General features: G+C 37.3%; 1 protein-coding gene across 1 annotated transcript; it reads left to right on the forward strand.

Moving 5' to 3' along the window:
- LOC140238213 (deoxyribonuclease gamma-like) lies at positions 1-26,841 on the forward strand. Its single transcript, XM_072318150.1, has 16 exons — positions 1-191; positions 3,642-3,730; positions 6,496-6,579; positions 7,632-7,732; positions 8,477-8,589; positions 12,007-12,161; positions 12,847-12,943; positions 13,878-14,033; positions 16,893-16,981; positions 17,595-17,678; positions 18,225-18,325; positions 19,483-19,595; positions 20,963-21,120; positions 22,066-22,162; positions 23,103-23,176; positions 26,832-26,841. The coding sequence occupies exons 1-16, from the start codon at positions 24-26 to the stop codon at positions 26,839-26,841; spliced, it is 1,689 nt and encodes a 562-aa protein (XP_072174251.1). The 5' UTR covers positions 1-23.
- The last annotated feature ends 318 nt before the right edge of the window (positions 26,842-27,159 follow it).

Raw genomic sequence — 27,159 nt, forward strand, 5'->3', positions numbered from 1 at the left:
CCTGTGCGTAACAACTCACCAATATGGCGGCCAAGACTGTCACTTGCAGTAGACTGCTTGCTGTTTCATATCTGCTTTCAATCTGCATTGGAGCCAGTGTTGACGCATCTCTGCAACTTGGAGCCTTCAATATGAGAATATTTGGACAGAAAAAGTTGGAAAATGATGCTGCTGTTGACACTATAATAAAGGTATTTTGTTTTTTGTGTATTTTTTATAGTCATATTTTTTCTGCAGTTTTCTTTTTTACATGTCATATTTTCCCCTTAAAATCTCTATAGCTATAACAAGAGATCTACACAATTCATCTTTGAACTAACACTAGACTCATGTTTTGTAGAATTATTTCAGCTATTGGTAGGCATCCTGTGCTACAAATTTACTTTGGATGTGTTTGCAATAGGCAGGATCAACATTAATGAATGAATTGGCTGAGTGCATTCAGAATAGTTATGTCTGCAGATTGCCAATCTTTTGTGCTTGTCCAAATTTCTACTTATGGCAACATGACGAGTCGGTCACACGCATTGGCGACATATCCTACTTTAGCTGTCATATGGCATGATGATCGTGTTATGAACAGAATAATGTATACTCCAGGTTACCATAACTCTAAAACTCTGTTGACATTGCTTCCAAGCACATCTGACATAGCAAAACTGATAGGAGCAAGTCATCTTGCTTGCTGATCATAAATGCATAGAAAAAGTCAGATCATTTCACCAGAGACTCCAACCCTAAGCGCCTTCTGATCTGGAGATTCTCCCGCCCGAAACCCCTAGCAAACGGGAGACCTCAAGTTGATGTGTGCGAAGCGTGAAGTTCCTAGGGTTCTAGATGTTCTCTGGTGCTATGTAAGGCTTATTTTTTTCAACATACGATAGCAATAAGTAAGAAATCCTTTCCAACGGGAGACACAGAGCCAGGGCGGGAGAAATCAAATCTCAAGCGGGAGAACGGGAGATTTTGCAAAAATGGGCTTTCGGCGGGAGATCTCCCATCGAAAACGGGAGAGTTGGAGTCTCTGTTTCACAGATGCATGGAAAAAGTCAGATCATGTCATTGTTGTGTGGAAAAAGTCAGATGTAAACTACATCTGTCCCACCCCCACCCTCCCTCTTACTTTGCACATGGCACACCAAACCATATTCCATGTGGTTCATATCCCATTTATATAATGTCATCCCTTTTCAGAACATTTGAAAATGTGAAAAAAAAATCTCTTTGTTGTCAAAAAAAAAGAAGAAGAAAAGATTATTGGCTCACCAAGAAAAAAAACAAAAAAACAAAAAAACACAAAAAAAAATGCCACAATTGACAAACAGTTGGCCTAAGTGCTTCAGTTCCAAACATGAAGTTTATCCCAGCACAGTTTACTGATAGAATTGGCATCTGCTACATTTTGCTGATGCTGTAAAGTTGATTGATTGATTGATTGATTGATTAAAAGATCTTTATTCAAATAAAAATCTGAGTCGGCGACTTCCAAGTCGAAGTACACAGATTGTATAAAGGTTATACAGCAAAATAGACAGAATAATAACATAATCATAATAAATACAAAGAATTACATTACAATTGTACATTCAAACATTCTGCATACACAACTAATACGGTTTTAACGCGACAAATTGTCATACAAGTATAAATACAAAAAGAAAGGAAAAAATAAATGCATATTTTATAAACAGTAAGGGTACAAAAACCCAAACAAAAACACACAATTTATATGAAAGCAATATTACTCAGAGCTACCTTTTTTTTTTTTTTCTACTGGTTGGACATATCTGTTGGACCAGTAAGTACCCAGTTTTTCCATTTTTTAAAGGTCCATTCCTGAAAAATTTATTGGTTTGACAGTGATTTTTTCAAGTCCTGGACCATTGGACCAGTGCCAGTGTGCAGCATTGTTTTACTCATGAATGAAAATTTCTAGAGGGATAGAAACACATTTCCCTGCTGCAGTGCTGGTGAAGTACCTCCTTGGTGTGTGCGTGCCAGAAACTGTGATTTGGACCTTTTCCAAGTTCCCAATGTCAGTTAAAGGGTGTGTACAGTTCTGGTCGAGGTGAAGATTTAGCTTTTAACGTTTTGCGAGATATTCAGAAACCACTCTATGAGATGTCAAAGAGCATGCAGTTCTAAGGGGTATCAAAAGTTTATGCGATGAAAATCAGTTTTGAAATGGCTGAGATATCCAAAAACAAGGTGAAACAAAGAGATCCTAATAAAGTTGTGGCATGTCGCCTTTTATTATTAGCACTTTTTGGGATCTCTCAGCCATTTGAAAACCAATTTTCATCAAATAAACATTGAATTCTTCTTAAAATTACATGCTCTTTCATATTTCATAAGAGGCTTTTCATTATCTCACTTAGGAATGTTCAAAACATGAATCCCCACCTCAACCAGTACTGTACAGTCCTTTTAATACTGGTAGTATACATGCAGTTGTTTGGTTGTCCATTGATACTTCCATCAGTGCAGAGAGCACTTGGTGAAGGGTGTTACTCTTGGTACTTGTTTCAAACTTGACATTATTTGATCTCCTTCATGTCCTTCAGCTCCACTGTTTAAGTATTTTCAGCTGTGGGATTAGTGACCTTGTGTTCTATTTTTGTACCACTGCCTAACAAAGTCTGAAGGGGGGGGGGGATATTATTACTGAGGAATCAGTGTGTAGTTGGTTGGGCGATTTGTTGCAAATGTTTCAGGTCAAACTTCCTCTCCAGTTTTCAAGTGAATCAAAAGAAATTTTGACACATATATTGAGCTAGAAGTAAAGTTATGTAAGGCACATTTTTCAACACTAGCAGGAGCATTGGCATGGTAAAAGTGGCCCAAAAATCAGGTAAAACTCATGGGGATCAAGATACCTAGTTTTCCAGTGATTGAAAAGAACACTAGCACACATGAAAAATTTGATGTGAGGTTGTGTAAGACTCATTTTCAGAAGTACCGGTACTGGAAAGTGCATTGCCATTGAATGAAACAGCACATTATGGCTCCCAAATCAGGAAGAAGCCCTGCAGATTGAAATTCTTGTCCAGTTTGCAAACAATACAGAAGAAAGTTGGCACATGTGGTAAATGCAATGTCAAGTTGTGTAGGACTTTTTTTTCCCTTCTTCAAGAGTATGTAGTAGCAGTATGTGGCCATGGTAATACCACATGATGGCCTCAAAATCAAATCAGGAAGTAGCAAATACAATTATCCAGCTTCAGTTGCGGATCCAGAAGGGGGCACACTGGGCGTGCTTCTCTTTATTTTTTGTTAAAACAAATGAAATAAAAAGAAAAAATTAAATTTGGGAGGGGCGCATGCGCCCCCTTTAATTTTGTAAAGGTGCCTTCCCTTAACGGAATTCCTGGATCCACCCCTGAGCTTTGAAGCAATTCAAAAGAAGTTTGACACTCCAGTAGCATCATGGTGTCAAGATGTACAAGGCATTGCCAGAGAGTACTGAGAAATGTGGTGCAGTCAGTACAGATGTGTTAGGCTGGGATATTATTCACTTTCGGTGATATTTCCAAGTTTGTTTTTGGTTTTCTGTTTGTGTTTTTTTTTTCTTCTGACAAGACAGTTGTGTTAAATATTGATGTTTTGTAGCACATGATGCATTTTGTCATATATCTCTCCAGATTATTCTCCGCTATGATTTGGTCTTGCTGCAAGAGATCAGGGATAGCTCCGAGACGGCCATTGTCACACTTCTAGACAGGGTGAACAGGTTGGTCATGGGGATTCAATAATCTTGTAGCCAAGAGGTCAAGGTCTGTTAGACTGTATTTTGTGCCTCGCCTGCCAAGGTTAGCTTTTGGCACAAATGGGAGTACAGTACTCTCCGCGTAATTGGGTATCACTTAAACGGGTACTCCATTTAATTGGGTAGTAATGTCAAAATCAGCTCCAATGCAAATTAAAATTACCTGATAATCGGGTTGCCTCTTCGCATAAATGGGTGAATAATTTTCTTCTAATCTAATTTCTACCCACATTTTATCCCAGATATAACACTAAGAAATCATGAATGTCAAATTTTCCACAGCTAATTGCATTCTCTGCTTAATTTGCAAAGAAGATCAATCATTTGGGGAGTAATTAAACATGAAAATACATGTACCAATACCGACTTGCCACACGTAAATGAACATTACACATGTAGCTGGCACTCACAATTGCGCAGACAGACAGGAGTTGAACACACTTGTGCTCCTCCCTTGCTCCGCAACAACATTCACAATACGAGAAGTTTGCAACGAAAATCAGGCCATGCGCCAGCTCCATAATTTTGCTTTTTCCCAGTCACTTCTCAAAAAGTAACCCGACGTTTTACGTGACTAGTGCGCGCAAAGAGGCGTGTTCATTTTGGAAAACGCCTGCGTGATAGCGAGGAGTCTATAGTCAAACAAAGTTTTCTGAAGACATATTTGTCTATAAAAAGAGTGTAAATTATTGCTCGTGACTGAGTAAGTGTATGGTATGTATAATGTGCTGTGCAAGCATGCATGTTATAATAGCATACAGTGTAGGTGTTTGGTGCAGTGTACAATGCATGTACATACACATTGTGTGTGTCACTTGTGAATGAGACGTGTTCTTCTGTTAATCAGGTACTCCGCTTAATCGGGTAAGAAACACTCTGATCGAGCCTACCCGATTATGCGGAGAGTGCTGTATTGTGTGTGCCTTGTGCTCTCTTCTGTTAGATGTATATAGACACTGAGATGCAATAGACCAGTTCGTAATTCCACTTTGCGCATGAGCAGAAAAAGGTCATTTGTACCAACACGCATTTTGGTCTGTAAATTCACTGAGATAAGCATCTGTGATGCGATGATTATTCATGTGATCCTTATCTAAATGGTGCTTGCCACCGCATTCACCTGACAGCAAGAATGGTATTTCGCAATATGAAAGGAAATAGGCTGTTACTGCATTCAATACAAAACAATGATATGGATGCCTGCTAAACTGTCAACTGATGGGGCATTCTGATCAGTGATCACCTGATCTAAACGCAAGTTCATTCTTTGTTTGAACATGAATTCCATAAATTCTTACGTTGGGCAAGCTTATGCATTATGCCGCTTTGAAAACGAGTGATGTGCCTAACCAACTGAGAAAAAAGAAAGGTCATTTGTACCAATGTGTACACGAGCTAATTACGAACTGGCTTATTGCACATTTGTGATAATGAGTAAGAGGAATTTGCATGGTTAAAGGAAACCAACACCCAAATATCAATGTGAATTGAGTGAAAGCAGCAAAATTAGTAGAACACATGAGTGAAAGTTTGAGGGAAATCGGACAGTCGATCCAAAAATTATAAATTTTGAAAGTTTCAGTACTGTCATTACTAGATGAGAAGACTGCCACAATTCAGTATGTCATCATGGGCAACAATTCTAAAGAAAATGTAAGGAATCATGAAAAGTTCACATTATATTTCTCTATCAACTTGTTGCTGATATATGTTTTTAAAGGGTAATGGCATTCCCTCTGCTTCAGAATGACGTAAGGGAAGAGCACTGTTGTTAGGCAAAGTGAATATACATTGAATTTTCTTCATATTCTCTTTATATTATTGTCCATAATGATGTCATGAAGCGTAGAAGTCTCCTTTAAACATATGGATCATTAGGATGACAGCAAAGATTATTTATTCATCTGTTTGATGCTGTAAAGCATAACAGATTTCTGCAGCTGTTAGGTGATATAATTAGTATTTTAGTTTTAGGTTTATCATGAAGAGGTTTCTTGAAACACAAGATTGCTGCAAAGCAAATTTGTTCAGTTTTTCAGACAAAAAAGCAAAAGAAATGAAAAAAAAAATGTGGCATCATATATGGTGTTCATAAGCCGATTTACACTGTACTTATATGTTTTTGTTTTGTTTTGTTTTTTGTTTTGTTTGTTTGTTTTTTTGGTCTAAGTTGTCTGTCTTTCAAACACTTACAAAATTGTCTCACAAGTCCCAGGTAGCAAACATTAACTGCAAAATATGTGGCAAATACAGCTCTTGATTATTTCGTACTCCCTTTGACCCCTTTTCTGTCCCTCTTCGGTTCTTGTGAATCAGAGATAGTTTGCATTGCTGATGACAATGAAAGATTGTAAAAGTTCTTTTTTTTTTATGTGTGTGGTTGGACCTGATGCAAATTGTACGACACATTTATGATTTTTTTTTTCCTTTCAAATGACCAGGAGTCACGTTATTGTAGAGGCATGACTTTTATACACAAAACAGTGAAAGCAACTTAGAATTCATTCTCAAATCCAGTAGAGAAAATTGCTTGATAGTCAATCACCACATAAAATGCAAGCTACATGTGACAGGAATGGAATCGCTAGAAACCTCTAGAAACAGTTTCATTGTACTGTGGAATCTAGGGATTTATCGATCGGTTTGGGTGGGTTTGTGCGGTTGAGTGGAATATGCAAATTTGACACGCCGTCAACTGAGTCGAGCATGCAAACTTCTCCCTCATGCAGTGTGGCACAGGAGAAGTACAAGATGGAGGTCAGCGAACGACTAGGCCGATCCACAAGCAAGGAGCAGTATGCCTACATGTACAGGTTAGCAGCTTCTTACTTTGGAATGATGATACAAGTGACAGTCTTGAGTGCTTGAGTATTATCTTGTGTCATGCTCATCATGCATGTTTTTATGCACTGCGGTGTCATTCTTGAATGTAGGTCTGCATTTTCATTAATTTCCATGTACAACAGTTGACACTTGAAATTATATGAACTGTTTCTGCCCTGCTATCGAGTTGTCTTGGCATCTCATTTTCAGGACAGTGCATGATCCATTCCAGGAAAGGCAAGCACAATTCTTACATCTGCATGAATATGATGCCATTTAAATATCATTTATACCTGATCAAGACGAAACTATTTCATGAAAGCTGTTCAAGATTACGTACAAATTGGATCATAAAACTTGTTATCAGTGACAAGTTTAACATAGTTGTGACAAGCTACTGAAATCCTTGCATCTGATTGGCTAAGAGCAAATTTGTCATAGAGATGTGGCAGTTGTCACTGATAACAAGTTTTATGAAACAGGCCCCAGGTGTCTGTTTCATGAACTCATCCCAAAAATGCCTTTACATGAATCTCAGAATGGTCAAAGTTGCTCATATGTAGCTATGAGAGACTTTCAAAGTGAAGTAAAGTCCATTCCATGAAGTCTCACATTTAAGTGTGTTTTTTATGAGCAAAAAGTGTCTCATAAGACTTTCATGACACAGACCTTCATGTGTTAACTGTTGCATGACATAGAAGGATTTTAAACCATGTACCTTTAATAGCAAGCTTAATATCAAGCTCACCAAGCTTGAGCAAATAGGTAGCCCAAGTCAAGACATTGTCATGGTTGTTATGCTTTAAGCCCCATGAGGGTTATTAGTTTTTGAGCAAACCAATTTTTAATTTGCAAATTAATGTAATTTGTCACTTGTTCACATTTGTTTATTTAAAGAGTGCCATTTCTTGATTCTCTGTTGATGGTGCAACACCTAAAAGTGGCTACCAATGGTTGCTACACTGCTACAGTGAACCACACTGTTTGCACTCTTAAGAATTCTTGCTCTTTCCCTCCCCACCCCCCTCCCCATTCTTTGCAGAAGCAACAAGGTGGAGCTAGTTACTTCATACCTCGCCAGTGACCCAGACGATGTCTTTGAGAGGGAGCCATTTGTTGCATTGTTTCGTTCGAGCTTCACAGGTGAGTTCTCAGTTTATTTGTTTGTTTTGTTTTTGTTTTTTGTGTTTGTGTTTGTTTTTGTTTGTGTTTGTTTTTGTATTTTTTTTGTTTTGTTTTTGTTTTTGTTTTTGTTTTTTGTTTTTTTGCTGTACCAAAAGCGTGCCCTTCCTCAACCCCCTTTTTGTGCCTAGGAATAAAGCTGTCATTTGCCAAGCTGTTCTAATAGCATTAATTCTGGTGGCTCTTAAAAAATATTGACCACACTTTTTTAATGTGAGTCAGAAGTGCCCTGTGAATTTTGTCCAGCATTCTTTCCTGGCCCAGGGCATCTTCCAGTGTTCTCAAGTTAAAAGCACTTATGAAGGAGATTCTCAAATATATCTGAAACAGGCCAGCCTTCCCACCCCACGGTGTATAACCATGCTGCCAGGGCCTTCATTTCCAACTGTTAAGTACCCCGTATCAGGTTATGCCTCATTACAAATGCCTCGAGTTGCAACAAGGTTTTAGCAATTTATGCTCATGGTTTGTTATACTGTGGAATGTATCATTTTACGCACTCCTTGTTGTACAAGCATGTGGCATCCAGTTTTACTTGTATTTTCACATAATTTATACATTTTTAGTTGTAACTGTGAGGGTTTGGTACAATCCTTCAATAGAATTTGTATGAGGTTTCTCTAGGTTCAAACAGCATGAACTGAACCAGTGGGCAGAAAGCACAATAATTGAGATAACTTCTGAAATTTTTGCTTTGAAATCTAGCGGCTGAACAGTTTGCCGTTGTGGGAATCCACACCAGGCCAGATTCTGCGTGGGAAGAGATTGACCACCTTGTCCAAGTAGATGAGGCTGTCCAGCGAAGGCTGAATGTGCAGGTAATGGTAATAAATTATGCCTGTGTCATATTCATATCGTCGCTGGGATGACAAGACCTTGTGTCTCAAAATTGACTTTTTGGGATTAATGGTCAGAAAGTGATGTCCTGTCCAAATCCTAGCTGTCTTACCCCCAAAATAAGCCACCATGGCATGTCAAAGGAAAGGCTATCCTATTTGATATATTGCTTTAGCTGCCATATTTTTTGTCAGCCCACTGGAGGTGAGGGGAGACTAAGGGATCACCTGCGGCATCTGTCAGTCTGTTGTCCGTCAGTCCGTCTGCCGCCTGTTTGTCCGTCATCCGTCAGTCTGTCCGTCATCCATTCGTCATCCGTCCGTCGTCCATCCCTAACGCTACAAAAACTTGAATAAATCTCTACGGAGGACTTCAATTTCAATCAAACTTGGAGAGAAGAGTGGTTATACAAAGTTACACATTTTACCAAAGATTAAGGTCATCTCAAGGTCAAAGGTCACGAGCAGGGGTCAATGAACTTTAGGGCTCAATGTTAAGTTTTTACAGCATGTTTCGACTATGGCTCATAATTTTTGTGGTATATATCTGTTTGTGACGAAACTTGGATGGTAGATGTCCCTTGGAGATTTGAAGGTCACCACAAGGTCAAAGGTCACAGACAGGGGTCAACAAATTTTTAGGGCACAATGTTAAGTATTTGTGACCCGCTACAACAAAAAGGTCCTAAAGTCGCGCACTGTCGAAGCCGTGAAAATCGTGTTTGAAGTCAGAGCATTAAAATTGGTCAAAACTTACGATTTTCTGATTTTGATATATTATTGGAGTCTAACATGTCTTCTATCATCTGTCGAAATTTTGAAGCAAAATGATCAAAGGAAAGACCAAAAAATAGCGTTTTTCTGAGCCATGTTTTTTGGCGTTTCAACAAAGCAGAAACTGGTTCGAAAATTTGGATTGAGCGCCACAGATAGGTTCCGCCCCTAACAACGACCAGAGTGATCTCGTTGGTCAGTTTGCTGCTTGCTGCTAACCGAAGCGTGAAGCTCGCACACTGCCCAGTCGACTGGTGTGTGCGTGCGGGGTGCGCTATGCTCAGCCACTTCTCACATCCTTGTCACTGATTGGTTGGTGAGGAGACCGCCGACGGTGATGTGCTTGAATGAACTCTTCGGGGGTTGCTAGGGCTTACCTTCTATTGTCCAGAGGGAAAACTGACTTGCGTGTCCCTTGCTCGCGATTGCGTCGAGAGGAAGACTTTTAGGGCGCTTTTCTCGAAACAGTGATTTTCCAGACGTCTCGACATGCTCTCTTTTAAACATCAATATCTCCGCAGCCGATTATTTTTTATAAACTGTGTTATATATCAATTTAAAGCAGAAAGATTAGGGGATTATATCATGCAATTTTCAAATAATCGACCTCGCCCGACTTTAGGATCATTTTGTTGTAGCGGGTCACATTTATGGCGCGTTTCGATTATGGCTCATAACTTTTGATCCATATGTGTTTGTGACCAAACTTGACTGGTAAATGTCCCTTGGGGAGTTGAAGATCACCACAAGGTCAAAGGTCATAGGAGGGGTCAATGAACTTCTGGGAGTTAGAAAAACATTAATTTCTTCTGCGCAAATGGGCGAGACACATTTTGGCACTTGCCTTGTTTGCTCTCCTACACATTTGACATTTTGTAGATATGAGGTCTTGCCACCCCAGTGACGATATGCATACATACACTCACTCACACACACATATAAATGTATGTATATGTATATACATATATATTTATATATATATATATATATATATATATATATATATATATATATATATATATATATATATATATATATATATATATATATTAGAAGAAAGAGTCTCAAGTATGCCATGGATCCAACGATTACAAAAAAATTTTATACAAAATTTTCGGTCTGCCTCAGACCTTCGTCAGTGCAAAGACAATGATGGACAATGATAAACATGAATCATAACAACAATACTATGCGCGTCATGCGCGTAGTGCGTTGCCCTGGAGCTGCGTTGTCAAGGAGAGCGCTGATACGTATAGGGGTATAGTAGAAAGTGAAATCTCAATGAATACTGAACTCAGACTCAACAAAAGTTTCAAGTGCTTGTTTGAATCATACTATGCTATATATACTCTTTATAAAAATACATTGCTTTATATACGTCCTTGTAATAATAGACTTTAGCGATTCTATTTTTTTCGTAGATAAACTTCGAAGAAAAGACGCATATAAAGCATTGATTACAAATGGAGAAGAAATTAAAAGGATCCATGGCGTACTTGAGACTCTTTCTTCTAATAATTACAACATTCGAAGTCCAACACGTGGAAAATTCCAAGATGTATATATATATATATATATATATATATATATACGTATATTTGTCTTTTTAGTCTTTTTTAATGAAGAATGATTAATTTACCATAAACATACAATTGATTTCAGCATATGCAAAAAATGAGAACACATCGGTGAAGTTGGGAGATTTAATCAAACAATGTGTTCAGATTTATGAATTTTCAAACTCTTGCTTCAATCAATGTGTCAGCCTTGCTGGATAAGAAGGCTACAACAATTCATGATGTCACAGGAGTTGAAGAGAAATGTTAGAGAGAATTCCACAAGCTTTGATTTTCCAAGAAAAGGACACAATCCCGTGACTTGTTGTAACTGATACCAGGTACATGTTGTGAATGGATGAATGAGGGTAAACTGAAAACTGGATGTATGATGCATCACGTGTTACCACGGGGTACCGTAGTACCCAGGGTAACCGCGTTGTGTAGCGCCACCTCGCCTCCACTCGAGGACAGCCAGAGAAAAATGCATGCACTGTGTGTGCGTGTACATAGTCATTCCCATGCCACTGCATGTTATGCTATGCGTGCATGGAAGCTGCGATACCACTAGCGTGTGCTTTAGTGCAGTGCAGTGCAGTAGCTAGCGCGCACTAGCTCCAGCACCAAAATAATTTCCTCTTTTTGGCACCCAGGGTACAACCTTTTTAAAAAAATTAAATAATTCAACAAAATGGCTGATTTTTGTTTGGTACCCCGGAATACCATTTATATCATCATATGCAGGTTTCAAGAGTAGTAGCAGACTTCCCAACCATTCTGAATTTGGAGGAAAGAATCTGAATATTTTGACCATTCCCACTAATTGTTTCGATTGGAGTTTCCTATCTTTCTTGATAATCTTACTACATGTTCCTGTGGGGCTGTTCTTTCTTTCCTACTTTTGAGCCAAATCATTTCTATTTTTCAGTCAGAAAGGTTGAGAGGTCTGTAATAAGAAACAATATGAATGAGTAGTTCCTTCCAGATTATTATGCAGAATACAATTGTAGCTGCATGACTCTTCAAAAAGTGATTGCGTCGAGAAAATGAATAAAAATTCAATCATTAGGATGTGATCATCACTGGGGACTTCAATGGCGACTGCAGCTTTGTTCCGAACTACCGCTGGGAGAGTGTTCGGCTGCGCACCAACCCCCGGTACCACTGGCTGCTAGGGGACGACGTGGACACCACCGTCTTCAACACCGACTGTGCCTACGACAGGTATACATAGAGAGACACATGAGACTGAAATGCAGTTGTCACCATTAATTTTCTTATTTGTTTGTGTGCTTGTTTGTTTTAAATCAAGGAATAACTTTGTATTGTGTTAACCCTTAATTGCTCTGGTGGCTCGTTTACACATACACTTGATTTTTTTTTTTGTAATTTTTTCTTCTGCTTGGGGGGGGGGGGGGGAAGGCAGGGGAATAATACTGCCTCACTGTGAATCCAAAGACCAGACACCTTTTGAGGCCCAGTAGACATTGTTTGCATCCAAGTCCATTTGTAACGTCTGTAAATGATAGTATGTAAAGCTTGACTTTCTGCATCATTCACTATAGAATCAAGTGTGCTAAGCAAGTCTTCATACCTCTATGTATGTCCATTGTTAATATTGGCTCTCCTTTTCATAGAAACTTTTTTTCTAAAGTCTTTTTTTCCCAGAACACCCCTCCCCCCAAGTATTATTAGGGGCATTTTCCACACGTATTCCATCATTTTTTTATCAAGGGATAGAAGGCAGACTTTGTTTATGCACTTTTATTATTATCATTGTTATAGGGGTGTGGAAGAGGTAATCTGTGACTGGAAAAGAAAAGTGTACTGCAATGAATGTCCCTCCCTCACTCATTTATCTCTACATCAAATGTATACATGTGTCTTTTGATTGACATCTTAAACCCAGATTTGTGATTGCTGGTGCTGGCCTTGAATCTGCTATCTTGCCCTGCTCGGCCACAGTCTTTAAGTTTGATGCGGAGTATGGTCTGAACCAAAGTCAGGTATGTGTCTGTTTTTCTGTTTTTCTCAGTTTATATGTATGTGTGTGTGTGTGTGTGTATGTGTGTGTTTATTTGTCTCAGTTTATATGTGTATGTGTTTGTGTCAGTTTATATCTGTGTGTATGTGTGTGTGTCTGTCTTTATGTCTGTGTGCAAAAGTGCAAAAAAATATTTCTGGTGCCACTTCCAGGTTTAATCAGCTGACAAGCAAAAAACAAAACAAAACAAAAACAAAAACAAATGTCCACTTCCGGGTTTCCTCGGCTGACAACCTGACAAACAAAATTAAAGGGTGCGCCCATTTTCATTTTGTTCTTTTTATTTCTTTGATTCTTAACGAAAATTAAAGGGGGCGTGCCCCTCCCCCTACCCCACCAATCCCCCGGATCTGCCACTGAACATGTACAATTAATGCAATACATTCAGCCACTATTGTGATGTACAATGTATTTACAGATTTACAGATGTATTTACATACATGAATGTTCATCTCCTATCAAATCTCTGCTGGAGTGGCTCTATGATGATATCTAAATGCATGAAAAAGACACCTCAGCATGTAAAACTTTGTAAGAATTATGCACTCACTGTCAGGGTATATGAACAAAATATCACTGTACTACAAAGCAGTTTACTGCTTGGTTTATTCTTATATATTACTGCCTATTTGGAATATTGAGCAATGTGAATGAGGTCCCTCACAGAGTTTCACATCTTTTTTGCAGCATTTAGCGCTTATTTTCAACCCTAATTTATTATTATTATTTTTTTTCATACAGTGTAGCTCCATGTTTACACAATTTCAGAGACTCTAGCAGCATGTACAACCTTGAAGCTCAGATTTGTTTTGTTTTTGTTTTGTTTTTTGAAATGTAAACTGTGTAAAACAATACTTTTGATAATTCGGCGGTGTGACCATTTGATTTTGGTTTAGGCACTGGAAGTGAGTGATCACTATCCAATCGAGCTCACGTTCCTCCCCAGTGAGTTCAGGAGGAGCAGGGAGTCCCTGTTCATCGGAGCTTTCAACATTCCTGTGTTTGGCGTAACCAAAGCTGGCAAGGACCATGTCATGGATATTCTGTCCAGGGTAAGAGGAACCTAGACCATTAGAACTCTGTTAATTTTTGGTATGTTTGTTTGTTTATTTGCACATTCTCAATGCTAGATATGCTTGTTTCAGCTTAACCCTTTAGCTACTGAAGACTCTGTACATAATGACCTATGCGTATTGTTCCCTAGAAGGTACAGCAATATTACTCTCATTGTGACAACTTTCAAATTATGCAAAATAGATCACTGCATGTTTATATTTGTCTATTATAAGTTACATTTATTCAAAAGCCTATTAAGACTTTACCAAGGGACTTGTGTGTCACAGAAATAATTCTGACAAACTTTTGTTGACCTTTGACCTCTTTCAAATTATGTAATTATATATTCTATATGAAAACGATGAAAATAAGTAGAGCATAAAACTATAAAAAAGAGAATGGGCGTTTTCAGGCAGTTCAGTCACTGATTGGTTAACTACAAAAGTATTACAATCTATCTTGTATATTTACATTATGGTATTTGTTTTTGGATAACTTCAATAATCCTGTTGTGCTTCTCAGGATTCTACCACTGTCATACTTAGATTCCATGTAAATTTGTGCAAACTTTGTTTACTAATTTTAAGTGGAAATGAATGAATTGAATTCTTATTCTTGATATTAACCTGTAAGTCATAACTAGATTTAAAGATGTAGATTTAGAGATGCAGATTTCTAAAATGTGGATATCTGCTACAATGTGTTCAAACACAGAGATCTAAATTCAAGATTCCAGTGTTGCTGGCTTTTTCCATCTAACCACAACATCTTACAAGATCAGTGCAGTAGCAACATATACAATTCATCACTGTAACTAAAAGACACTTTGCACTGGGTATTTTCATGTTATGCAGATATCAAATGCTGAATTTTGTGTGCTGTTTATATAGCATACATTCCTGTGGAAGGATTGATGTTATTCAATTCTCATCATTTCTTTTTTCCAGCATTGCAGTAGTCTTTTCCCTAGATGATGATGTATGTAAAGTGACTCCTAATGCACAAAGCATTGAAGATTTCTTCTTTTTTTTGTCTTCATTTTTCATTCAGCTTTATCACACTTTCATGATTCAGTACTCCCTTTGCAACCATTAAAGGAATACTCACTCCAAATGTGCACATGAATTTATATTTTTGTTTTCCTAGCATGAAGAGCACTTGACTTATCTCTTTCAGAAGGCAGGGGTAATGATATTACCCTTAACATGTATGGAAGTAACAAGTCGATGGAACATATACTTCTATTAAAAATGCAATTTTCATGGAATTCTCATGGAATTGTTGCCTTATTGAAACATCACAAATCGTTGTAGTTTTTGTCAAGTGATGATGGCACATGGAGTTAACTAAAACTCTTGAAGTTATAACTTTTTTCCTCTTTATTATTTTTATTGTTGTTGTTATTATTATTATTATTATTATATTATTTTATTTCTTTTTTTGTTTTATTTTTCTCAACCTTCACTAATGCTGTACAAATAATATTTCTGGATTCACTGAACCCTTATGTCTATTTGAAGGCATACGATTGTCATCCCTTCTGGTACGTAAACTCCAAACGACCAAAGTTTGTGCATGCAATTGCGCAATGCCAGACTCGATGCTATATCCATAAACGTGTGAGACAGTGCTGCCACTGAGACATGTGTGTGTGTGTGCGTGTGTGTGTACGCATCATACACAAACATTGTCACCGCGAGCTGCGGTGATTGGAGGAGAGAGGCCAGAAGACGCGTGGCTCTTTTGGCCTCTCTTCATGCGCATGCGCACTGAGTGTGTGCGTCCATTCGGAAGCTCTCGTGGCTCGCTCGGACAGCCATTTTGGGTTAAGAGATTTGTAGCACAGAGCTCTTGTAGTCTAGCTTGTTGTTTGCTGACCCATTGAGCCAGCGCTATTCTCATTGGGCATCACTACATTTGATAAAGAATTGGGGAGGCAGCGTGTTGCGTTCGTCTCAGTGCCGCACAAACCACTCGCCACGATTGTATGCCTTTAACCCTATTCTAACTGGGGGGGTCAAATTGACCCCCCCCCCCGACGTTTCGCACCACGATTCCGCAACGCGCAAAGATTTTGCTGCGTCGTTTCAGGACTTTTTTCATTGAAGTCTTCCGCATATTTTGAGACCAAATTTACGACGTCCGGGTACACCGTTCTGAAGTTACTTAATGTTATGCATATGCATGTCAACCCGAAAACAGCTCAAATTCATGATATCGTGTGCAAATTGAATGCAAATCGTGTTTTTTGGTTAAATTGATATAAATAAGATTATTTCAATTTGTAACCATTGAAATTAATCAATTCTAGTGTAGATAAGCCTGAAAAAGTGCCTACAACAAATTTTGGCAAAAAAACAATAGAAAACAAAAGGTCGAAAAAAACAATAAAATACATAAGAAATTAACAAAACAATAAAAACAAAAGAAATTGATTTTGATTGTGCTATTTTTTTACATGAAAATTGTTTAATATGTCTTCAGGAATTCTGACACAAAAATTTAGCGATACTTCAGTCTTTGTAATGGAGTTATAGGTGAAAATATGATTTCATGCACAAATTTGCATAATTAATTTATTAAAAATAGAAAGGCAATATTTTTCTGTTGTATGACCATGTAATCTTGTAGTTGACATCCAGCTCTATCTTCAGGCAAAATTTCGCGGCGATCGCGCAATCGGTGGCCAAGATCTGAAGGGAGGGTCAAATTGACCCCCCCTCCCTGTAAAAACTTGGGTCTCAAATAGCCCAGTTAGAATAGGGTTAAGGTCCATTTCCCTTCATCAGTACTATTTTTGGGCTGTGGTGATGACAACAACACCATTTTTTCCCCCTGATCTGTTTTTCTCACAGATTGTGAAGCGGTATGACCTCATATTGATCCAAGGCATTCGTGACAAATCTGGTGATGCCATTGAACAGCTGCTGGACTGGTGTAACAGGTTGGTCCATGATAATGAGTTCTCTATCTATGAGTGCATCAAACACTAACTATGCAACCTTCAACCCCAGCGATCCTTCCATGTACAAAGAAAGTATTAAACTGAGCATAAGAGCGGCCCAAGTCCAAATTTGGCTACCATCTTTGGAGACCCCTTTCAAAGTAATGCAAATATAGATAATCATTCAGGTGACTCTTTTACATTTCAATTTGTATACATAACATTCCCCCAACTGAAAAATTGAATATATATATATATTTTTCCCCAAAATTCTCTGTAATGGACTTGGGTCTTTGTTATATTCATTTATTCAGTTATCAACCTCAATGTATCCAAAGAAAAGAAACAAAAGCAAACAGCAAGACTGTTGCAACTATGACAGTTTTATGGCATCCATATACAAATACATCACCCTTAGTAGTATTTGTTCCCTGTTTTTGTTTGTTTGTTTGTTTTGTTTTTGTTTTGTTTTGTTTTGTTTTTGTTTTTTTTTGCTTTGTTTATGATGCAATGCAATCAAAGTGCAAGCAAACTCTGGTGTTTCGCTAGTGACAACAGCCATAGCAGAATGTCATGTGCATGTGATGTCACACTATTATATGTGTTCTTCTAGGGACAACACTGATGCCTTTCAGAGTATTGTTAGTGAGCGCATTGGACCATCAAGGAGGATGCAACAGTATGCATACTTCTACAGGTAATTCTCAAAATTGCTTTAATATCTCTCTGAAGAATTGCTGAGATGCTAGTACATTTGCTTAGTGAGGGCTTCTATTAAGTGAGGGCTTCTGAAATGTTCAGACATTCAATGCAGTTGCATATTTCTTATGTTCCAGTGATTTCATTTCAAATATCTATTTATAATTCCTGTGAAACAAATTCTTTTTCTGTCACAACTTACATTTCATGAAAATGTTTCAGACGGTCAATACTTGCTATTGCAGTAACTGTCATGATGTACAGTGGATTATCAAATGATTTGTCATTTGGGTTGTTATACCAAGAATTCAGAAAGGTGAACGAACATGAAACATTCAATTTTTTATTTTTTTATTTATTTTCTTTCTTCTTTTTTTTTTTTGGGTGGGGGGAGGTATTTCAAAATCTGCAGTTTCTGTTGAAGCAAGACCTTTCAACAAAGAAGAGATTCTCTTTCGTTGAAAAGAAGTATTGTCATGCAATAGTGATATTTGTGATTCAGGTTGTCGATGTCAATGTTGTATGGCATTGTATACTTCCACAGACCCAGCCAAGTGGAGCACATCAGCAGTGCCGTCTACAACGACACGGCCGATGTCTTCCAGAGAGAACCCTTCATGGCCCACTTCAGATCCAGGAATTCTTGTGAGTTTATCCCCATTCTGACATCAAGCTGAAGATTATGATGTGAAAGGGTTCCACAAATGTTTTCATTGCTTTTTACCTTCTAGGAAGTATGTCGTCCCTTGGTCGACATCACCTCATATCTCAATTGACAGATATTCACAAACCTCTTATTTGAACTCAATTTTGAATATCAAAAATACTGATTTTAGTTTGAAAACATTGCAAGAAGTAATGTAATTCAAAGCAATGTGTCTACATTATTTGACACCAACACTGATGTTATTTTTGAAAAATGGTACCAAAATGAAGAAGTTTTTGTTTCACCCTCCTGAAAATTCATGATTTTGGAGATGTAAGGGTACGATGTGCCCTTTGTTCAACTGCAGACTTCTGAAACTGGCAAGACTTCAGTTATCTTCAGTTTAATATACAGAATTAAAACTTGGCATGTGTACGTGAGATTCTTTGACATCTATACATGTTCATATTTTCTCTACCTCTTTGGCAGTGCTCTTGCCATGCTATTGCAAATATTCAGAAAATTCAAAGGAGAGATTGCTTTCTCTTTATATTAAAGGTGTTTTCCTTCATGGTATGACAAGACAATATGGATGCCTCCGAGTGAAATTTAAATGTTATTACTGTTGGTCAGATGGGATTGGATAAAAATATATATATTTATACATATACACAGCTGCCAAATATGTCTTGATGCACTTATCTTTCGCAGATGAAAAAAAAAACAACAACAACAGCTTTAGTGCTTCAAAATAGTGCTGATTTGTGAGGTAGGGATAGAAACAACTAACGTAAAAATGTTAATCAATATAATCAATGTTAGATATTGTTAGATATGCAACATGTGAACAGTTGTTTCTAGAATAAACCATCTACAGTTATGGTTTATTGAGTTAATTAGTGATATATCCATATATTTGCAGCTTTATTGCCAAATTTTCATATGGTAGGATGTTTTGTGATACACTTGAACTATACATATGGATCAAATATGATAACTCAAACATTTTTTTAATCACTGCTGCCAATGGTAAACCGTGGCTTAAGCATCTCCCTGATTTTGACGTGTGAATAGTGGCATCCGTGCATACAAGGGTTTACTGAGGTGACGAGAAGATGCCCTTTGCATTTTTTATATCATGTTCTCTTTGATTCAGACTTGAAGGACTTTGTCATCGCCGGACTTGAAAGCTCTACAAGCCAAGCTCCAGAAGAGATTGATGCACTGGTGGACACTATCTCTGCTATTAAGCAGCATTATGACACAGAGGTTAGAAAGATATTGTCTTTTTGAGTCCAAAAGGACCCAACTCTAGTCATTGGCATATACCAGGTATATATGAATCTATTTTACAATCTGTCAATTACTTATCTATGCAAACTTGTATTTTTTCCAATTGCATGCTCTGTCTCCTCTCTCTTTTGTTTGTTTGTTTATTTCATTTCCATCTGAGAAGATGGCTGGATAGCCCATATTCAACTGCAATAACTTGTCTTCCATGGGGTCCTCAGTTGGATGTAAGGCAGGACCACTTCACCGGGTTAAAGGACAAGTCCACCTTCGTAGATATGTGGATTGAGTGCATGCAGCAATATTAGTAGAACACATTCGTGAGAGTTTGAGGAGAATTGGACAATTCATTGAAAAGTTATGAATCTTTGAAGTTTCTGCTCAGTCACTGCTGGATGAGAAGACTACTACAGCTGATGATGTCACATGCGTACAACAGTATAAGGAAAATATAAAGAGAATTTCACAAAATGTTACTTTTTGAAAAAAGTGCTCATTTCCTCGACTTGTCACTGACGTATGTTAAGGGTAATGTTATTTCCCCTGGCTTCTGAAAGAGAGAAGTCAAGCATTCTGTTATTATGCGAGAAAAGTGAAAATATGTTGAATTTTCTTTATATTTTCCTTATATTGTTGTACGCATGTGACATCATCAGCTGTAGTAGTCTTCTCATCCAGCAGTGACTGAGCAGAAACTTCAAAAATTCATAACTTTTCAACGGATTGTCCGATTTTCCTCAAACTCTCACGGATGTGTTCTACTAATATTGCTGCATTCACTCAATCCACATGTCTATGAAGGTGAACTTGTCCTTTAATCACCCTGCTCTTTGCAATGAATAAATGAAGCAGGATTTTTTACATGTATGAGTTGTGACTCTCTCACACACGGGACCTCTATTTTATGTCCTATCCGAGGGATAGAGTGTTTTGCCTCTTACCAGAGGGGATGGTATGATTTACACACAACATTGCTCAGTGGGTCCTAGGAATCGAGCTGGGGTCCTCTAAGGATCGTGAGGCAGACACACTACTGACTGAGCTAACTCACTGCCGCAGATCTCTCTGTCTCTATCTTTCTCTTTATGTTTACATAATGAAAACAGCAACATGGGGCGTATGATGAGCTTTCACTTGTTGTTGCACATATTTCATAAATATCCATGTCAAATACATGATCTAAATTCCCCCATGAAAGTTCAGTTTGAATGTATTGTTTGGAAATACTGCATCAAATTGATATTGTAATTTAGAGCAAAACAGATAACAGAGAAATAAAGAAGGAAAGATCAATGAGATCACTGAAATGTTTAAAATTCAATTTATTTCTACTTGGTATTTTCCAGAATGTGATGTTTGTGGGAGACCTAGCCGCAGACTGTGCATATGTGCCAAACAGCCGCTGGGAGAATATCCGTCTGAAGAGTGACAGCCGATTCTGTTGGCTCATCAGTGACGATGCGGACACCACGGTGACTGACAACTCGGACTGTGCCTACGACAGGTAAGGGTTTCTTCAACTTTGTGCGAATTTACATCATGAGGTCTTCTCTGTTACAAAATGTTGTTTAGTTTGGATGAAAGATGTGTGCCTTTCCATTGCCACTCTATCTTATAATTCTAGACATCTGATGGGTCAACTATCATCATCAATGTCACTAGGGAAAGCATGAGTGGGGTGTATCCCCTCATTCGGCATCAATATTTTGGTTTGACAATACCCATGGACCCAATGAGAGCGGTCAAAGCTCTCTATTTAGGATACATTTGACACAACCTTTCAATAGTTTCTGATTTTGTATGACTCCACATGGTAAAGCCCCTGCACCCAGTTTTCAGATTTCACAGTTGAAATAATTAATGAATTGATAAATTGATTGATAATAAATAAATGTTTATCTATTATCAATTAATTAATTATTCATTATTTATAATAAATAAATATTTTGGTTTGACAGTGCCCATGGACCCGAGAGCGGTCAATTCTCTCTATTTAGGATACATTTGACACAACCTTTCAATAGTTTCTGATTTTGTATGACTCCACATGGTAAAACCCTTGCACCCAGTTTTCAGATTTCACAGTTGAAATAATTAATGAATTGATTAATTAATTGATAATAGATGATAAATATACAATTAATTGATATTAAAGTAAATGATAGCAGATAATTAATTGATCGATAATGAGATATTGATGATGATTAATTGATCATTCCTGTTTATGTTTATGAAATTCTTGCTGATTATCATATGATGATGTAGTCTCGCTCCTCGCAAATGCGCAACCAAAGATATTTTTCTTCTCTTCTTAGATTTCATATGTGATGACCTACATAATATGTACTTTTTTTTTTTTTTTTTTGAAATCCTTGGGATTTACCATGCTATCTTTCAGTTGCTCTAAAGTCCTGACATTATTTCAATGGCATGATCTCTCCGATACCAGAATCATTATTGCTGGGGATGAGTTCAAGAGAGGTGTGCTCCCGCATTCTGCCGCGGTGTTTCGGTTCGACCAGGCCTACGGACTCAACCAGAGTTTTGTAAGACCTTAATCATTGAATGTTTTGCATCTCTTAAGGCTGAATTCCCAACCAGTAAATAGTTAGTATGATGAAAAAAGAAGAAAATTTTATGAGCCAACCATGAAAATTTGATCAGAATTGCATGAAAATTAAGGAAGTTTTGAAATTTTAAAGTTTTGCTGATTTTCACCCAAGCACTTCTTGCACACTCAGTATACATGCAAATGAGGTAGGTTAGATGTCATCACCTCACAACTTGCCATATATTTGTACACAAAATCTGGAAATTTCTATTTTTTGTTCAAATGCAACTTTATGCAAGTCTTAAACCCTGATACATCTGAGTAATCATTATTTTGAAGTGTATCACACTTTTAGAGCAAAAAATTTAATTTTCATTGTTTTAATATTTTTACATGATCAGTGGAAAATTATGAGGTAATGACATTATAAGCTAACATACATAGATATTCTCATCAACTGTTCCAGAACTGTTTTGAAAAAAAAAAAATGCAGAACTTCATGTTTTCATGAGTAACTATACAATTTTTGTCCCCGCCGACATATATTATGCAACGCGTAAATTCTACTTTTCCTTGTTTAATCTGATTTTGATCAAATTTTTATGTTTGTGCTTATAAATTTTACTCTTTCTTTTCAGACTAAATTTAACTGGTCTGGAATTCTCCCTTATCTTACAGTTTTATGTGTTCCTGAATAATACCACTGTTGTACCCAGTGTCTTAAGACACTGGGTACAGAATTTAACTGATTGGCATACTAAGTTGTCACAGTGGAATTGGTTCTCTGCCACAATATCTCAAGCACAGGATAAAAAAGGAGGATTTCATTTGTTATTGTGGCTTAGAAATGAATGATGGGTATACTAGTTTTCTTTTTGCCATGTATCTCAGAGTAAGTTTTTTTCATCACACTCATGTTTTCTGGCCCATGACAGGCAATGGACGTCAGCTCTCATTACCCTGTGGAGGTTCGCCTCAGAACACTGGACTCAGACATTGGATACACCAGGTATGATGATATTCTGTCATTACTATTTGAATGAATAAAAACGGCAACAAAAATTAGCACTCTGGCACTGCTCATCTTAATTTCTTGTGAATATATTCATGTACAGCTGTGTCATATTCACTTCACATTTTCCCACCTCAGTTCCTTTCAATTTTTTTTATTATTATTTTTCTTTTTTGCATCAGCAATTACTTTGCAAATTGCTAATTTCATTCATTGTAGTATTTTCCTGCTCTTTTCATTTGATCATTTGTGACCTGCTACAACAAAAGGATCCTAAAGTCCCTGACGGCTGAGCCGAGAAAATCAAGTTTGAAGTCAGATCATCAAAATCGGTCAAAACGATCGGATTTCTGTTTTTAGCGTAATTTTGTAGTCTAATGTATCGTCTAACATCTGCCGAAATTTCGAAGCTAAATGACGGAAGGAAAAGCAAGAAAATAGCGTTTTTCTGGGCCATGATTGTTCTGACTTTCAACAGAACAGAAACGTGTCCGAAGATTTGGATTTAGCGCCGCAGCTAGACCCCGCCCCTAGCAACGAGGAAGTGATCTTATTTGTCAGTGAGTGGCATCCTGGTTACTGATTGGTCGTGCTAGACTGCTGGCGCTAAGCTTGAGTGAACATTGTGGAGGTTGCTAGGAGCATACCTTCTATTTTCAAGCAGTGAAAACTGTCTTGCCTCCCCTTGATCATGATAATGTGGGAAGGAAAACTTTGAAGGCGGTTTTCTTGAAACACTTATTTCCTAAACCACTTGACATGCGCTAACAAAATCATGGATATCTCCGCAACCGAGTACTTTTATGAGTCATGTTCTATGAAATTAAAGTGGAAGAGTAAGGGAATAATGCCATGTCATTTTCAGAAAATTGTTCTCCCCCGACTTTCGGATCGTTTTGTTGTAGCGGGTCACATTTTACCCTTATTTGCACTTCATTGTGCTAACCCATCAATCCTGGATTAATGCTGCTGAAATTCCTCATCAAATTTGCATCCATGAATGTTGATTCATATTCTGTGAGTGGGACAGAGTAGATTGAAGTAGTTGAATTCATTCATTCTGCACAAATGAGAAAACGTACACATAATTTTCTGATTTGAGACAGAAATATTAACCGCAATTCTCGCAAATGTGTTGCCAATTTTAAGGATCGCTTCCTAATCTTAAGATTTGGGGCCTTTCTATAATTGTCCAACAAAAATAAACAGTGGTATAATAATAGCCTAATTAGGACTCTTCTGAAAGAGACATTACTTTATGGAATTCTAGTAATGAATCATAAATACTTAACTTTAAACTTAGTGGCCTGAATTCACGAAGGTGGTACAATTGAAACCATGGTGTAAACCATGGACAATTTTTATGGAGTGCCAAGTGTCGCATGGCCTACTTTGTTAAGAAATCATTCATTTCATTTCGTCGACGAAAAAGTCATTTTGTCGACGAAATGACTGATTTCATAACAAAATAGGCCATGGGACACTTGGCACTCCATACAAATTGTCCATGGTTTAAACCATGGTTTCAATTGTACCACCTCCGTGAATTCAAGCCAATGAGTAAACTCATTTTCTGTCTCTTGGCTTCTGCTTCACATTCATCTCAGAATAACGTATGATCCCACTAATAAATCAATTCCTCATCATGAGAGCAATAGCTGTTCCTTATTTGACTGATTTTTCTGCTATTAAGAAAAGCAAGTCTCTTACGATCACTGCAGTATGCTTTTTTTTTTTTAAGCATGCTTAAAAAAACTTTTGAAACAACTTTTATAGGCTAACAAAAACTTTCAATAAATTGTGCTATGTATGAAAAAAAGTGGACCTGTAAAATACTCATGGTGAAAGAGGGCTAACACCAGTGGAGTGCAGTACCCCCCACATTCAAAGTTGACTTACACAATTGTAGTAAAAACAAGCAGAGTAGGAATCGTCATGTCAAAATTTGACGTAGAATGAGAAAAGTCAAGGGATTTTAAAGTTTCACATATGTTTTCACAGAATGGGGATAATGGTGGCAACCTCATGCACAACATAAAGGAAGTACTCATGTCATCATTTCAAATACTCTCTGAATATCCTATTGGTTTTTCCACACGAATGTTATCAAAATTATTATTATTATTTTTTTATATAATAATTCCATGATTGCAATCCCTACTCCCCCTCTTTGAGAAAATTTATCATTGCTCAGATACTACGTTAGTACATGTACCACAGTAACTCCATGCAAAGGATATCAATTTTTCTTAAGCTCATTTTCTTTTAACAGAAGGATATTTGATAGAGATATGTGTGCAAGACAGTTGATAATTTTAGAGGTGAAGTATTACTACCTCATGTATGTGCATAATTATTGTTTGACTGCATCTACATCGTAATATCACTGTTTTGTGAAAATGTGAAACTTCAAGATCACATCATTTCCATATTATATTGGTGTAGTTTCAATTCTTCCCACTGTTTACTGTCCTTGTTGAAGTCAACTTGATTACGGAGTGGTGCTGCATTTAAATGCAGCAGAAGCATTAATAGCATACATGTATGTGCAAAAGCTTCATTCAAGCCTAATTTTTGCAAAGCTTGTTTATTTTGTTCCTGTTTTGGCTAGTCAAAATGTTTACTTTTGTTCATTTGCATGCTTTAAAAAGGAAGCAAGAGTTGTAAGAACATGGCCCTTCAGTATACTGGACATCACTTATGAAAGTGAGTTTGCCAACCGTTTGTGGTGTGGGTGCTGTTTTTGTTTTTGTTTTGCCTGTGGGTTTGGTTGATTTTTGCCTGCGAATAAAAGTGTCGCAGTCAATGCATCATTCATGGAATGTGTAAATGCACAGCTCCATACTTGTTATACATGGATATTTACATCTGTATGCATGTGGAAATCATTAAGTTCATGTTTCATGGTTACATGGAGATGATGCTTACATGTGTGTAGGGTGGTACTACATGTGTGTATGGTGAGATAGATATTAGATAGATGCTATAAAAGTAGATATTTTTGCGTGACTAATTTCTCGCGCTCGGTCAGTAAAAAGAGTTTTGCACGTTTTTATTTCCACGGAAACAAGACATCAATTACTGGAACATATTGCAAGCAAAAATGTTTGCGTGCTCTTATTTTCGTGCTAGCTTCTGGTTGTGTGAAATGCGCGAAAATTTCAACGCTTTCCACAAATTTCAAAACTTCAAACTAATTTCCACTTTAACAGTAGATAGATAGATACAGTGCACTCCCATTATGATGAACACGGTTATAACGAAATTCCGGTTACAACGAAGTAAAAATTCAGGTCGCAACATTATCCACTCTATGTCTTTTTATTGTTTATTTGTTTGGTTAAAATGAAATTTTGATATAAAGAAAGAAAACTGCCGGTCCGAGGCCTTCGTTATAACGGGAGTCCACTGTAGATAGATAGATAGATAGATAGATAGATAGATAGATGGATGAATAATAAGAGAGAGAGAAATAACTGGATGGATAGATGAATAGATAAATCAATATCTTAAATGTCTTTTGATATGTCCTTATTTCAAAGTCTAAGTATATCGTGAAACTGATTAGTTTGTTTCAATAAACTTGTCACTGTAGGGTGTTGAATTGGCATATTGTCTTTAAATGTCCAATCTTCTCCACACTCCCCTGTAGGTCAGCTTAGAAGCTCTTTTCATAAAACTACATTAGTATGATATATATAGCTGACCATACCGTTTTGGGGTTGTTTGAAATCAAATTTTACATATCATGTTTCACAAGAAATTTTAAGACTGGTGAATTCAGGGATGCCCATATCTCTAAAGTGGATAGTTGGCAACATTATCATCACACTTGCATGACTACCTCTCACATAACCTTACTTATCTAGTGATGATTTGTACATTTCTTCATATGACGGCCAAATAAATTAAGTTTTTGAAATCAACAGCGAGAAGCAAAGTCTGTTCGTATTGGGCGCAAGGTGCATTGATGTTTACTT

This window comes from Diadema setosum, chromosome 14 (assembly GCF_964275005.1).
Source record: "Diadema setosum chromosome 14, eeDiaSeto1, whole genome shotgun sequence".
NCBI classification, from domain to species: Eukaryota; Metazoa; Echinodermata; class Echinoidea; order Diadematoida; family Diadematidae; genus Diadema; species Diadema setosum.